Here is a 16,327-nt window from a genome sequence, read left to right as displayed (position 1 = left end):
CACACAAATGAATTTCTGAAGCAGTTTCTTACAGATGGGTTCAAGTAATAACATTATTGGGTGTAGAATCAATAGGGCAGTGCATAGTACAAAGGTATAGAAAGTGCAAAGTTCCCTAGAGGCCCTTCCCTCCCCTGGCTATCCTTGCCGTTGTCTAACCATGCAAATCATTTTTAAAAAAGAGCTAAAATAAAGTTCTGTACAAATCACTTTTTATATATTTTGATTTTTTTTTTTTTTACCATTGTAACTAATTACAAAATTATACATAACTACACGTACATAGGTAAATAATAGCACCGTACTGGTTATGATGATGAAAATAATTAGAAACTTGAAAGTTTATGGTAATGGTAGATAAAGATGTTTACCTGGGAAAATCAAACTAGAATGGTTGTACAGAAAAGCACAGAGTGGAATGCACATCAATGACAGGAAGGGAGTTAGTTCTCGGAACAGCGCCTAAACAATAAGATCTCTGAATAGTCTCTGCCTCGTTTGTATGGTATGCATCCCATTAATTTTCTTCTTGTGATTATTCTCCTCTTTCCCTTTGCCAAATGGGCAGTTTTCATTTCAGGGAGAGAAACTGCTCATTGGTCAGTCATTCTGGTGTGTAATATACACCATCAGATTCTACATGTCTAACGTGGCATGTCTGCAAGTCTGTCTGACCCCCTTTGTTTCACTAAATGAAAATCACAGCACTCAGTAATCTGGCACTTGGATAAATCTCCAAAAGATACAAACTAAAAGATAGTAACAACAGATCCACATAGTGCACATTCTTCTCTGGTTCTGATGTAGGTTAGAGAGTCTCATTCTGAGGTAGCCTTCTAGATACTTTTTTTTTTTTAACATTATTTCTTTTTTCTTTTTTTCTTACTTTTTTTTTTTTTTTTTACAAAAGTGCTCAAATATGATGCTTGCAAGTGTTTGGTCTCTTGGATTTCATTCTGCTAGTGATGGTAAAATGTGGAAAACAAAATCCTTTTATGCTGAACATCAAAGAAGCTAAAATTAAACCAAAATGTTATATCTATACCAAAACTCTTTAAGAGTTCCTTGGATATTTTGAGGGTTCTTTAAAATCATATAAGATATGGCAAACTCATGCCATTTTCCATGGCTTCCTATAGCAATTATGTTGGAAAATTTGGGATTATGTTGGAAAATAGATAATTGTTTAATTTCCCCTTTTAGAAAAATCCTAATGGATTAGTAAATATATTCCAAAGTTGACAATGATATTTGTCACTAAACAAGTTTGGTGCAGTTACTGAATGTTCCAGAACAGATCTGGCAGGGATTCTAAATAAAACAAGTAGCTTTTCCTGATGTTGGCAACCATGAAAAGAAGGGCCCTGATTATCCAAGTGCTTTGGGCTGGTACAATCACTAACATCCCCGACTTAGTTGAAAACTAGGAATGCATATTATTCAAAGAGTTTTTGTACATGTGGTAAACAGATAATGCTTTAATTGGAAAAGTAACATATAAGAACAACTAATGAAAATATGAACCGAAAGCTAAAAAGAAATGTTATTAAAATAGGCATCAATTATAAGGCACTCTAAATGCATAACTAAAACCAAAAGAAAACAAAGTACAGCACTTCCCAGTTGTGCTGTATGCCACAAAATGTTTCTGACTGAACTGAGCAACATGAGTTTGGCTTTGCCCCTGTTACATATCATAAATGCAAATTTCATAGCACATACTATAGACAATATACGATTGAATACATTGTTTTTTTAAACAACTTAATAGCTGATATATTACAACATTCTCCCCTCCTAAAGGGATATGCACTGACCTTTCCCACATGCACACCTCTTAGATATTTAGTAATTTTTTTTATTGCACTAGAGTGTTAGAAATATTGAACTTTGTTGGAAGCCTGGCTAACAAAAGGATATTTGTGAATATGAGTAGGTGGGCGGGAGGAGACTGGATAGGAAATTAGGGGGTGAGGCTTGACAATCACTGATGTGCATTCCTCATTTCCCTTAAAATTAAAATTTTATGATATTAAGAAATACCCATATGTCATAAAATCAATAACAAATTGTAAAAGATGTTTATAATAGCTTCTCTACCTAAAAACAACCACAAAAAAACAACTAAAAAACCCCAAAACTAATTCATGGAAGAACTGAATGATAGCTCTATCTATCTTTTTGCGTGGACACACTGTCTATATGTACATAGACCCCTGTAAAATATGGATATATATGTATGTATGTTAGCAGCAACTTTATACTTTGCGCCTCCCTGTTGATTCCAGAAACAAAACAGAACAAAACAACGTTCTCTTTGACTATTTGAAGAGAATGGGTACTTTCTCACCAACCAAAACTGAACAGAAGTGTGAAAGTAATATCTGACAAGACGGATACTGTAGATTAAGAATATTGCACAAAAATGTGCAAATTTTCAAATTATTGGATATTTCTACAGCAAGATATTACAGATAACAGTTCTACAGCTTAAAAAAACCTACAATTTGGAAATAAAAAATGAAGAGTTATGTAACTTTTTTAAAATTCACTTTATCGAATGATACATTTGTTAAAAAAAAGTTTACACAGTTAAAAATGAAGCACAGGTCAGCAGTATCTTTACAATACTAAAAAACTAAATCAAAGACTTTCTTTTTAAACATTTCCCCCCGATCCCCCCGTAAAATGTTATTATGAGCAGTATGGTGGGAAGGGACGATGTCGCAGCAGAGTCCATTTGTCACAAGAAGCCACACCAGCAAACATCTTGCACTGAACTGCAGGACTCTGGCAATTTCTCCTCACACCTAACAAGCAATCCTGAACAAGATGGTGGTTCTTTGCTGTGATTTCTTCTTCCCTTTATTTTGAATCCTTGCGGTATCTGTAAAAATCCTTCAGATGCCTCACCAGTCAGGATTCTCTTTATTATTTTTTCAGGTTAGATTATTAAACTGTGAATTCTTGGTCCACCCAGAAGAGTTTGCTTTTATTTTGTTTTGTGTGTAATAGTCCCACTAAGTGGTAGTTAGCTAGAAGTTAAGAAGGACTTCTCAAGTGCCCTGTATGGCTCAGAAGAGACTCCATGGATACTGAAGGGCCTGCAGTAAGAACCCAAAGTGGGTTAGGGGTTTCTACGTTGCATAGTGATCAAAGCTGCCCAGGTACTCCAGTGCGGCTCGGTAGCAGAACTGGTACTGGTCCTGCAGGAGACCAAGCATGGGAAGAAAGAGGAAAAAGGGGCCATGAGTCCATTTTAATAGAAAGATGAAAATCAATATTCAAAAACAGACGTTACATCTGGATGGGGGCAAAATCACTACTCTCACCAATTAAGTCAATCCAATGACCAATCCGTTTCAGTGAGCAAAGAATGATCAGCCACGCGGGCTGTTTGTTAACTTCACCAGTCGATTTGACTAAAATCGTCTCCTAATTCCAAAGTAGTAACAGCTAGAGTGAACACTATCTTCCAGGCAAGTGTGAGTTGTTCTCCAAGTAGTACCAAACAATTACCACCACTGAACATGGGAATGTATCACTGTTGTCTTTTACAACTATCTATTTGTGGTAACTTATTCTCAGTTTGGTATCCCAAGACTGGCTGTCTATATCAAAAAATAGCCGTGTCGTTTGGCCTAATTCAGTGTGATTGCTAGTTATCTGTTATAGAAAGGCCCATATTAAAATATAATAACTTGAAACATGTCCTTTTTCAGATAGGGAAGAACACTGTCATATTGGAATAAGTTGGGGCATTGTTGGAGAGATAGAAAGAAAGAGAGTTTTTGCCATAAAAGAAACTTATCTTCAGTAGCCAATGGGGCTGAAAGTAGATAGTTTCTATTTTGCTTAAATGTGCATTTTTTTACAATAAAAATGGTAATGCAAAATAAATGGAGTTTGCTTTCCTATGTTGTCACAGTAAGCTGCTTGGCTAAGTGTTAAGAGTTTTTAAATGTCCAATTTCCCTCTTCCACCCCCAACACCCATTAAGTTTGTCAGGCCGACATCATGCTTTGAGTATTGCAAGCCAGATACCTGTGCTATTTTGAAATCACAGTTTGGAAGATATTGTGGGCAATGAATTTAGGAATACATATAGAATATATTTGGTGGCCTTTTGAGGAACAGAAACACTCACTCATATTATCCTTAGAAATGAACAGTCAATAGGCCAGACTGTCTAAATCACAAAAGATGAGAATTTCATGATCAGTTATTGGAGTAAAAAATGGGGTATTAATTTCTCTAGGGCTTATCCAGGATCCAAATATTTAAAATGACCATAGGAGAATAGAGAAGTAAAATGGGCTGAGGGTCTGTTATGTACCAGGCAATGTGCTTTATAAAGTGGTCAAATAGTGATAATTTATCATGGTTCAACCTAATATATAATCTAGCATAACTTCCAAAACAACTGTAAGACTTTGAAATTGTCACTCCCATATACAGAGGGGAAAAAATGAGGTTCAAAATATTGAACAATTTGATGGTTTTCCTACAGTATTTTCCTGTATTTTGCTCTGGTGTTGAGAGTCTCCAGGCTCTTAAGAGGTTCTGGTTAGTAAAATCTATTATTTGGCTCTTGAAATGTGATAAATTCATGGAGATTTTTCTCACCTCTGTCTGTACCATGGCTGGTCGTTGTGTTCTTAACATTTTGACAGTCTGGAAGATATCTACAACTCCTTCGTATCTCATTCTTTCCAAAACAATGCTTAATGTTATAAAGACTCCAGTTCTTCCAACGCCCGCACTGCCATAATAACAAAGACAGCGTTACAGGATGTGACACTCAGAGTCTTGACCACATTCGCTTGGAAGCAGACATATATGCACCCGCTTCCATATTACACCAGGTTCTTCCACAGCAATGTTCAGGAAAATGTGGTATTGGGTGCACGAAATGACTACTCTTGGGATAATGTGTCATGGTAAAATGTGAGCATGAATGTGGAGTAATTAAGATTAAGTCCAATACAATAGAATGCCTTTTCTTTTTTTTTTTTTTTTTTTTTTTTTTTTAAAGATTTTATTTATTTATTTGAGAGAGAGAGAATGAGAGACAGAGAGCATGAGAGGGAGGAGGGTCAGAGGGAGAAGCAGACTCCCTGCCGAGCAGGGAGCCTGATGCGGGACTCGATCCAGGGACTCCAGTATCATGACCTGAGCCGAAGGCAGTCGCTTAACCAACTGAGCCACCCAGGCGTCCCTAGAATGCCTTTTCAACTGGGATTCTACTCCATTTTGGAAAGATGTAGGAAACATAAATATTGCAAAATAAATAGATTAAGGGAAGGATAAATAAAGTATAGGTTAATACTCTTCATGTACAATTCACAGCGCTTACCAGAGCACATACCCTCCTGAGTGTCCATCACCCAGTCACCCCATCCCTCCCACCCCACCCCCCACTCCAGCAACCCTCAGTTTGTTTCCTGAGATTAAGAATTCCTCATATCAGTGAGGTACCTCTGAAACAAATAATGCAATATATGTTAAGAAAGAAAAAAAGAAGAAGAAGAATGTAGCAGGAGGGGAAGAATGAAGGGGGGGAAATCGGAGGGGGAGAAGAACCATGAGAGACGATGGACTCTGAAAAACAAACTGAGGGTTCTAGAGGGGAGGGGGGTGGGAGGATGGGTTAGCCTGGTGATGGGTATTGAGCAGGGCACGTTCTGCATGGAGCACTGGGTGTTATGCACAAACAATGAATCATGGAACACTATATCTAAAACTAATGATGTAATGTATGGTGATTAACATAACAATAAAAAAATTAAAAAAAAAATACTCTTCATGTAGATCCTGCAATTGTAGACCTTGCCTTCTTAGTATTTTTAAAGGTGAGATAAACTCGACCTCTTCAAGTTTTCTAGTGTATTATTTACTTCTTGTGGTCATGATCTATGCAGGATATTTCATCACTTAGAAAGGGTATAGACTATTCAGATTGAGAAGTCAGTTTTGATATGAGAAAACAGATTCTGTTACGGGTTTTTTGATATGGGATCCTTATTCAGTCATTAGAAGGGTCGGTGAATATTTTATATTTATAGACCGTGTAAATGTATATACATTTGTTCTCTCTCCTGAAACTGAAAACTTTAATAGATTCTCAAAAGGTTCTCTAACCTTTTTAAAAAAATGGATGAGCCTCACTGAGCTTATCTACTACTTTCAGATGTTCAGCAGCTAAAACACCAGGATTCTTTCTACCACATTAGCAAGGTTTTGAGTTTGTTTTCTTTATTGTTTTAAGATAATTCCAGAATGTTCACTGCAGCAAGAAGAGAAAATTAATTCATAGCTTTTGTGCTCTTAAAAAGTAGGAAAGCATCTGGAGGTTTAGCTAATGAGGAGAAGAGTGAATAATCTGAAAAATCCCTACATTTTTGGATCCTAATTAAATGGCATGTGTAACGCTTGGGTACAGGCTGTAGAAAATGGATGGATTCATTTACTTGGGGATGTAGCTGACAGGCATATATAAATAGTGTGTCCCTTTACAAATTGGGTTTTCTAAAGAGCCCAAACAGAAATGTTAAGTGAGGCTTTAAAATCCATGGGCAGTCTTTACAAAGTGCCTGAGGATGTCCAGGGGCGGTGAAGGCTCTCTGTTAAGATGGAGTAGATGACCTTGAAGGTTCCTTTCAACCTTGAAAGTCTCTCTTACTCCTGAGAAGCTATGATTTATGATTTTTTTCTTTTCTTTTTTTTTTTTCTGAATGGCCCAGGTATTCCCAAGTCTATATTTAACCTTGATTTGATTGTTCAACTGTATTGAAATACAGGGTTTCTGGCTTTCTACTAGATGTTTTCAAGAAAATAACAGACACTGGCCTTATAACTTCTGAATGTGTTGACTTTACAATGCTAGTTTAATAAGTTATAAATAAAGTTAGTATTTTAAGGATATTCCCAGATAAGAGAAACTATCTAGAAGTCATGTGTATATATATGTGTGCTGTGAGATAATAGGACATAATTAAAATCCATATACTAAAGGAGTATTTAAATCATTCTGTGACAGCAAAAGCAATGGGAAGTAACACATATTTATAAACTTATGGGGTAATGTCTAAAGTTAAATGTATATATTAAATATATTCTTTTTTTATAGCTTATGCTAGAAAAGTTTGAATTAGCATTTGGGCAAATTATGTCGAAAGTGAAGGGGAATATCCAGGTAATTTCAGTCCAGTCTATATCATCTACTTTGTCTGAATATTTGAGTCCATATGTTGTTCCCTACATGATCTTTGGTTGTCTAGAGTAATCAAACTCAACACAAAGCAAATGTGAATAAAGAAGGTCTGCTACTCACAGAATATATCATCCCTGGGGAACACCATGCGCTCAAAAGGATCTTAGATTCTAAGATTCTGTCATAGAGCTACATGATGACAGAAGTGAGGCTAGAATTCAGCTATCTTTTTTTTTTTTATTTTTTTTTTTTATTTTTTTTTTTAAAGATTTTATTTATTTTTTGACAGAGAGAGACACAGCGAGAGAGGGAACACAAGCAGGGGGAGTAGGAGAGGGAGAAGCAGGCTTCCTGCAGAGCAGGGAGCCCGATGCGGGGCTCGATCCCAGGCCCCTGGGATCATGACCTGAGCCGAAGGCAGACGCTTAACGACTGAGCCACCCAGGCGCCCCTAGAATTCAGCTATCTTAAAGCCCAAGTTGAATATTTCTCCTATTTTGAGAGCTTGTCTCCCCTTTCACTAAGAATCGTAGTTTGGAATCTTTCTGTCTTTCTCTTTTTCTTTTTCTTTCCTCCCTTCTTTCCTTCCTTTTTTCTTTTTTTTTTTTTTGAAGCAAAGTAAAATTTTAAACTCTCTCAAGATTTTGACCACAAAGAGATTAGACACTGAGACCTCAAATTGCTAGAATCTGAAAATATATTAGTGTAAATAAAATTATTTACAAAAGGAATAAAAAAATCCTTTTGCTGGAAGGTTTCTGCATAACAACTTCCCAAAGCACTAAATTTATGGTGAGTGTCCTTTCTGAACCTTTTATTTGCTATTTCTATTAACTTCAAGGACTTGAATTATAAAATGCTGTGGAAACTATTGAAAATAATTAACTTGAAGGTGCTTCATTTTCTGATATAGCAACAATTTTCAGGCAAATTGCAATTTTAACCGAGGTACCATTCTAATCACTTACTGACTGGCAAGAATTAGTATTGTCATTAAGGCTGGGTAACTATTTATGGTTTTCCTAAAAAGACAAACACAGGAGATAGATACAGAAAGACAGTTATCATTGTAATGCCATGGAAGTAAAACAAGTAAGAGATGATTAACTGAACAAATTTTCACTAGCGGATGTACCAACAATTCCTGTTAAGGTAAACTAGGCAAGAGGGATGCCTGGGTGGCTCAGTCGGTTAAGCATCTGCCTTCGGCTCAGGTCACGATCCCAGGGTCCTGAGATCGAGTCCCACATCTGGCTCCCTGCTCAGGGAGGAGTCTGCTTCTCCCTCTCCAACCACCCCCCCCCCCCCCCGCTCATGCTTTCTCTCTCTCTCTCTTGCTCTCGCTCAAATAAATAAATAAAGTCTTTAAAAAAAAAAAAGGTAAACTAGGCAAGGAAAAACACAGTTTTGTCTTTGTTACAAGAGGTAAAATTTGGGGATAAAAATTTTACCTCTGGTTATTTTCATTTTATGGAAAGAAAGAGAAATGAGTCCTTGCTTAAGATTTTACAATATATTTCTGAGAATAAAATATTAATTACATAGATTCACTCCAATAAGCCTGTACTGACAATGAATAGACAACAATGCACATTTTCAAAGTTATTAGGACATTAATCACAAATGGAAACTCATCATTCTTGATTCTTCGCTCACCTGCAATGGACTGAAATGGGCCCATCTTGGCCAAACTGCTCTTTTGTTTTATGGACTTGGCCAATGAAGTCAATAAATCCTTCTCCAGACTTTGGCACTCCTTGCTCTGGCCAGTCGGTGAACTGGAACTGCCTCACTGTTCGGGACTGACCGTCCTTTAGAGAGAAAGCCACATACCCAGCCACAAAGAAGGATGCCAGGAGGATTCAGCCAGTGCACAGACCACAGCAGCAAGAATGATTTTTTTTTTCCAGAGAGGAAAAAGGGGGGGGAGGGTAAGAAGAAATTAAAAACATGGTTAACTAGAAACTCAGTTACATGTATGTCTTATCTGTTTTTAACACTGTCTACAGCCACATATATTTAAATTGCAAATTTATTCTGGAATGCCCAAGTAAAAACCTGGGTTCTTGTTAAAGAATCATCTAGTTCCCATATTAGTAAATGCTTCCGAGACCCAAAATTTGCCTTCAAAACCAAAGTGGAACATATATACTCTATTTCAAAAATTTCAGAAGCCAATAACTTAATATTGAAAGGAGCAACCAGGCATGTCATCCAGACCAGAGATTTTGCTACTGTCATGATAACTTCACATCTGCCGTGCTTGCTTATTTCTAGCACTGTCAAGTGACAAATAGTGATGCTGAAAGGATCTGACACAAACTGGGTAGCTGTTAACTGGGATGCCCCACATGTCTCAGAGGCATACAATTTCTAGCCATGGCAGCCTACACAGCATGTGCTATGCAACTATGCTGTTGAGTGGGAAGTGAGGTGTCCCTCAAGGAGAGGAAAGAGATTATTAGCAAATAAACACTCTATTCTGAAAAGGACTCTTCTGGCTGACCACAGGAATTAAGGCACTGATCGGGGGGCTTAACAGACAGACCAACAGTGGAAAGAAAACAACCTGGATAGAAGAGGAGTCTTTTCTAAAGTGATTAGGCAAAACTGCTCTGACTCATGAAGTATAAATGGTTTGAGAAGGAGCTACTAATGTGCTTCTGATTCCTTCTAGAACAGTGTTTTCAGAAGCACAACAAAAGCAGAAGGGACCCTCTGTTTACAGAAATAGGAGTAACAATTATGCCCACCCACCAACTTTCTTTTCTGAATCCACTGAGAGGGAAAGAATCCAAATTCCAAGCTTAGAGAGACTGATCTTATTTGAAGAGGCCCTGCTCCTAGTTAAGGTTTCAACTTGTTCCTCCTTTCCATTTTTGTAACAGCTCTTTCCCCTTTAAAGGCCTTTTGGATATGGGTGTGTATGTTCCCAAGATTCTGGTCAAGTAGACAGAGACACAATCTTTTTCATTCAGTCCTATTGAGAGGAAGGGATGGCTTAGCTCAACTAGTCTTATTTCCACAGGAACAGGGCATATTCCTGACTGTCATCTTTTGATAAAGCAGGGAGATCACATTAACTTTGTGAGAACACTCAGGAATATGAAAATAACTGCTTGACCCCATTACTAACTTATGGATGGTTATCACGGAAGCATGATTTACTTCCCTCTTTCTGGAAAAGGCTTGGAAAGCACAGGAAGGAAGCCAAAGGCTAGGTAATGCAGATTTGTCCTCCTCTAAATATCCCAAGGATTTCACTTCTGACCACAGTTGCTTTTAGCAGCAAGAAGAGGTCATGTGCACAAACCCTCACTATTTGGAGGAGAGACCAGCTGACTCCATTTAAAGGTTACCTGTTTAACAAAACTGCATTCCAGGTGCCAACTTGCTTTCTAAACTGGAAAGTTAAGATTAGAAACACACTAGGAACACAAACAGCAAATGCTATGGCAGCTAAGAAAATTCTAAAATCACAGGGAGCCTTTTTTAATAAAAAGAATGTGAACAAGTTCTTCAATATTTCTTTTGCTTTTTGCGATCAGATTTAATTTGGGCAAGCGAGGAGTAGTAAAGAAGGTGTCTCTGCTATTTGCAGAGACTGGCCCCGAGTCTTTATCATCAGAAATCGTTGGTGAGTTTGCTTGGAATGTACTTAAGATTTTTCACTCATATATCTATCTTCAAATTCTGAAAGGGCACTTTTTTTTTTTTTTAAACAATGGGATGTTCACCAAGGCATGCTTACTTGGGCAACTCAAAAATGAGCCTGATAGACTTAACTGCTACTTTGAGTATGGTCACCTTCAGAGTAGTTAAGATTTCAGACTTTCTGGGATTAACAGGTCCGTCACCTGGGCCAACCAGCCTGCTAACCAATTTCTCCTTCATTTTAGGTCAACAGCCAGGGCACAGCTTTGGGGATTAGCAGACAATCTCTAAACATGAGTATTGGTTGGAAAAGCTCCTTTCCAGAAAAAACAATGGATCAAGTAAATAGCTCTGTCCTGGAGTTTTATTCAACCCACCTACTGTGACAGTTCCAAAAACAAAGCAGGACTTTGGACTGACCCCACTCTCTCCTAAGATGTGTTTGTAATCATGGTTTGAAAGTGGCCAAAGGCAAGGATATTAAAGTTTATGCATAGAACATCTTACATCAGGGCTGAACCTTGGGCTCAGCAATCTAGATAAGAAATGCGGAATGAAAATTAGCCAACAAGGGTCATGGGTGCACAGCTCTCATGGACAGACACATTAGCACACTGAGGAATAAACCATGCCAGGAATCAAATTAGAATGTGCAAAGCTTGTCAGAGTCTTCTAAAGAATGCCATTTGCTCTGCAGTTTTAAAATCATACCAAATTAACCTCCAAGTCCACATGACCTAAAGGGCTTTGCAAAACAACAACATATTTACAGCCTCAAGTAATGAAGAAGTCAAAAAGCTCCAAAGAGAATGAGCTGAGAAAGTGAATGTAAGCACAGCCAACCAATCAGTAAATGCTTCCCAGGACACACACTTACCAAGTATATCCCCAAAGTTGAGCTGCCAGATGTTATGTTTGAATGGAAGCCAACCCTGGGTTTGTGAGAACACTTGCCAGACAGAGGAAAAGTTACTCTTATTTTAAAAAACAAAACAGTCCTCCAAGATCAGTTATTTCTTTTCACTTTGGGAATATGGTCACTCGGCAAATGTTTCTCCCAGAGATGCATTTTAGACTGCTTTTCAGCTAATGTTTAAGAACATAAGATTGGTCATCTTACCCTAGCATCTGTGACCTTGAATTCTCTTAGGATATATTGTGGCATGTTGTACTCAGCCATGGGATCTACAACAAAGTACTGGTATCTTGCAGATCGTTCTGCTGGCCAGTATTGGTGACATTTCTCCTAAAAGAAGAGAAGATTAATGGCAAACTATACAATGTACAAATTAAATTTTATCTATCATCTATCAATCTATATATTTAATTTCTTTCTCTCATTAATAAAAGTTCAAAATTCAAGGCCATTCCAATTGCATGTGACCCATTTTCTTTTTGAAACCATAAGTTCCTTGAGAATAGGAAAATCAAATGGTTTAATATTTGCTCATGGTATCAAGCACAGTACTGGCATACAGTAGCTTATTAATACACATCAATTGAATTGAATATTTTGAAAGCGTTAAGTGTCTTCATACTACAAGTTCTCCAAATAATAACGTCGGTCCTTGGATGTAATGCTGGCCCTGTCAATCATGCACTGCACCACCAGAATAGACTTGCATCACTGTGTTATGGAATGAATAGAACCATCAAGTGTGAATGCAGAAATAAAATTCTATATTGATCTGGTCCAGTCTCCCTTGTTAGCTGAGGAAACTGGAGCCCAAGCAGTTTTAATGATTTGGCTAAATCTTGTAGAGATTCAACTATGAATAGTCAGAATAGTCAAGTTACTTTCCTAGTTTGGCATTTTTTGCTCTCCATCTATACATTTATACAAAGAAGAGAGAAAGAAAATATCTTAAGCAAACATAGCAAAATGCTTACATCTATTGAATCTAAGTGGTAGGTTCTTAAGTATCTCTAATACTATTTTATGTATTTTTCAGAATAATCATTTCAAAAAGTAGATCTAAGATGACCAGATTATATATATCCTTGGAAAAACTGTAACTTTCTAACACCCTATTCAATATGGGGTGGAGGGTGGGCAGGTAAGAATTTGCCTCACAGATAAAAGAAAGTCAAGTTTCTTCACACAGAGAAATGATGGCACATTTGCTCATGAAACTCCAGCTTGTCCAGCATGAAAGGAAAAAAGACTATGCCGAGAGCCGGGACCTAAGTCAAACAGGGACATCTATTTCTTTGCTCCTATGATCATGCTGCACTGGAAACAAAATACTAGATCTTTCTTCAAAGCACACAAATTAAAGAACTTGATGTGGCTTTGCAAGCTAAAAACCAACACAAGAGTAATGAATGGCCCGGAATGTGTCTGGAGAACTTCACATCTCCAAGAAATGATGCTGGCCCTTGGGTTATTAAAATGAAATTGTGATTTCTTCATGGAGTGAATATCTTATGAAAAGACACTCACTCTGCCCATCTCACGCAGCTTGGTGAGCATCACGACAATGGTGGAATTGTGTTCCCAGAGCATTCGCCAGAAGTCTTCAGTGGTCTCTGCCAAGGGCCCCTGGGTAGCGATGTAGGCTTTCTGTTGTCTGAATTACAGAGAATAAAAGTAGCATGTTAAAGTAATCAGAGAACATGCAAAGGTTCACATTTGATATGTAAACATCAAACCCACTAATGAAAACTGAAAACATATCATCAGGGCAATTGCAGTAAGTGTCCATTAAGACTGTGTAATCAAATGAGAATATTTAATACATTTGGGGGCTTTGCAAAAGAAATTGTTTTGTTAATATTATGATGTATGTCTTTATCATTATTTAAATTTTAGTGCAACACTAATAACTCAGTTTCATGTATCATACAAATCACTTAAACAGTGGTGTCTCTTCATTTTGTAGATAGGATTCTTACACAATCTATTAAATTTATGAAATATGGTGTAAAACAGCTTCTTCATTAACTCCTTCCACAACCAAATGGCTTCTGAGGAAGAGTGCAGAAGGGCAGATTAAAAATTCCGTGACTGCTTCTTCTTACTCCTACCAAAAATAATAAAAAACAAATACCAAGGGACTGAATGCTGACCTATGCAGAAAGAAGATGCTTTGAATTGAGATGAAATTCATTCTGGCTGTGAAACTAGGGCACATGTAAATATCAAGGCTTTGGACTGTCAGGGGAGCAAGAGTATATACCTGTATCCATCAATAAAACTGGCATTGATGTAATCAGATCCTTCTACTCCTCGGATAGGCTGCAGGCATACCCTTGTGGATTCATATGGCATAATATTAACAAGGCGATTTTTGAATTTATTACATGGAAGATTGGCACTGATGAATCTTGAGGTGTGAGCTTTAGAGCTGGCTAGACGCTGTTAAATAGAAGAAAAGAAAAAAATCTGACAAAGATAATTTTAGCCTACAGTTAGATGCAATGTACTCAAGATTTCCTCTTTAGATATAAAGCTTGTGTTTACTTTAAAGCAAAGGGCTCTTCAAATTGCACTGCTTTTCACTTCTACCTAATGATTCCACATAGCATACTGAATTTTTAAATATGTTTTGAGAGTATGATCTCTCAATTTAAATTAGGGTACAAAAGAGCTTGAGGTATTGTTAGGAAGCAAAGAACAGAAAAGGGAAAGAGGAGGAAAGTGTTTTATAGTTAGACACCTGAGAAGGTCAAGTGAATCTTGTAACTTCAGAATTTGAAAGGTTAAGAAAGTGAAGCCGCTACTCAAAGACAATCCCAGAATGACTTGCTCCTGAATTACCACATCACATCCCATATCGTACCTTAAATTCGAGCTCCATTCCTGTGACATTCTCTCCTGTTTCTATTTGTGTCAGCTTCTGAATATAGGCATACAAGTTTCTAGCTGGCACTTCGGTATTTCCACAAGTCACTGCTTCTAACAGTGCATCATGGATAAAGATGTATTGGTCTTCTGTTTGAACCATGTAATTCCTCTGGGCTCTCATTAAAGTTACATGGCCATAAATATCTACAGTTTTTTCATGCTTTATTCTTTCTAACATGGCATCTATTACGATGAAACAACCAGTCCGGCCAACTCCCGCACTATAAGAAAAACAAAGAGAAAAGAAAAGTCCAAATAAATCTATCAGGAAACCAAAACATAAAAATTTATTTTAATTCTTACTAAGTAGGTTTTAAACCCATTAATTCTTTTCAACTAGCTATTGGGATTATTTCAGAGCACTCTAAAATAAAAAGTATTATCAAGTCACTACAACCAGAGGATAAGGAATCAAATACCAAGTAAAATTAATTTGGTTTCAAAATGTAAAAACATTAAATCCATAATTACTGTGGTCGTTGATCATGTAACAGAAAGTAGACATTATTTTGAAACTGTTATAAAAAAACAAACATTTAGGTTGTTTATATTAGAAGATATTTTAAAAAATTGTTTAAGATCTAATTAGGCTATATCTTTTTGTAAAACTTCTCCATCTATTTCAGTTCAATTTGTGAAATAAAAACGAGAAAATCACTCAGTCTGAAACATTTCATATTCTAAAACCCAGCAAGGAAGTTTTAATATTAACTTAGTGGGAAATAGATAATTAAAATATTAAAATGTTGCACACTAAAAAAGGTACAGGATATGTTCAATGAAAATAATTTCCTACTAAAAAAATAATCACTAGAGAGTAGGTGTGTTTTTTGTTTTTACTCCCTTCTCCTCCAAAGTTGAATATATTTTAAAATTCTAGGTGAAATTCAAGTATTCTGTGTGGAAAAATAAAAACCTTAATCTTTGTTATTGAAGAAGCTCTGAGCTTTTTTTTAAACTCCATTACTTTGGGACTTACAGGTCATTTTCCAGTTGGTGGAAACTGATTCAAACAAGAGAAGGTGAGAGAGTGAGCAAAACCCAAAGACAAGATCCGCTGTTCCAAGGAGACAATCTAATTTACTGAACTGGATTACAGTCACGTGGTTGAAACATTGGAATTTCCCTAAGTGTAGAAAAGAATACTAACAAAATAACACATCTGTGCTCTTAAATCTCTAGGTAAGACTTGTTTGTCTCTTATCAAACTCTTAAGAGTGAGTCTGTTTATGTGTCAAATATGGTTGAATGCAAAATATTTTTCTCCTCCTGATTATCGATATTTACCTGGCTGGGAAACATGTAATCAACAGGAATAGGTATCCATCACCACCACAGACACTAAGCAACAGACAGTCTCCTTCATTAGCTACATGCCACTGTTTCCTGTCATTTGTGTATCTATGTGTTCATTTATTTATCCATCTGTCCATTGACATATCCTTCTCTTCATTCAATGAACAGCACTTTGTTAAGTAATATAGGGGGTACAACATTAAAGATGACTTACATCATACCTTTAAAGAGCTCAGCATCTATCAATGAGGTAAAAGTTTACTTAACTATTTATACTAAAAGAGAAGAAGAAGAAGAAGAAGAAGAAGAAGAAGAAG

The 16,327-nt window shown here is 36.8% G+C and overlaps 1 protein-coding gene across 50 annotated transcripts in view; it reads right to left on the bottom strand.

Moving 5' to 3' along the window:
* Positions 1–226: 226 nt before the first annotated feature.
* PTPRD (protein tyrosine phosphatase receptor type D) overlaps positions 227–16,327 on the bottom strand; it is a 2,332,398-nt gene continuing 2,316,297 nt past the window's right edge. For all 50 annotated transcript variants that reach the window (XM_032392357.1, XM_032392358.1, XM_032392356.1 and 47 more), the window contains 7 exons: positions 14,650–14,935; positions 14,047–14,225; positions 13,311–13,437; positions 11,988–12,113; positions 8,870–9,024; positions 4,627–4,762; positions 227–3,206 (listed from right to left, as the gene is read on the bottom strand). In XM_032392357.1, the coding sequence (XP_032248248.1) occupies positions 3,138–3,206; positions 4,627–4,762; positions 8,870–9,024; positions 11,988–12,113; positions 13,311–13,437; positions 14,047–14,225; positions 14,650–14,935 (1,078 nt within the window). In that variant the 3' untranslated portion in view covers positions 227–3,137. The remainder of the gene's footprint in view (positions 3,207–4,626; positions 4,763–8,869; positions 9,025–11,987; positions 12,114–13,310; positions 13,438–14,046; positions 14,226–14,649; positions 14,936–16,327) is intronic.

This window comes from Phoca vitulina, unplaced genomic scaffold (genome assembly GCF_004348235.1).
Source record: "Phoca vitulina isolate PV1807 unplaced genomic scaffold, GSC_HSeal_1.0 scaffold67, whole genome shotgun sequence".
Taxonomy (NCBI): Eukaryota; Metazoa; Chordata; class Mammalia; order Carnivora; family Phocidae; genus Phoca; species Phoca vitulina.
Note: the sequence above shows the minus strand (reverse complement) of the source record. Positions and strands in the feature narration are given on the sequence as shown.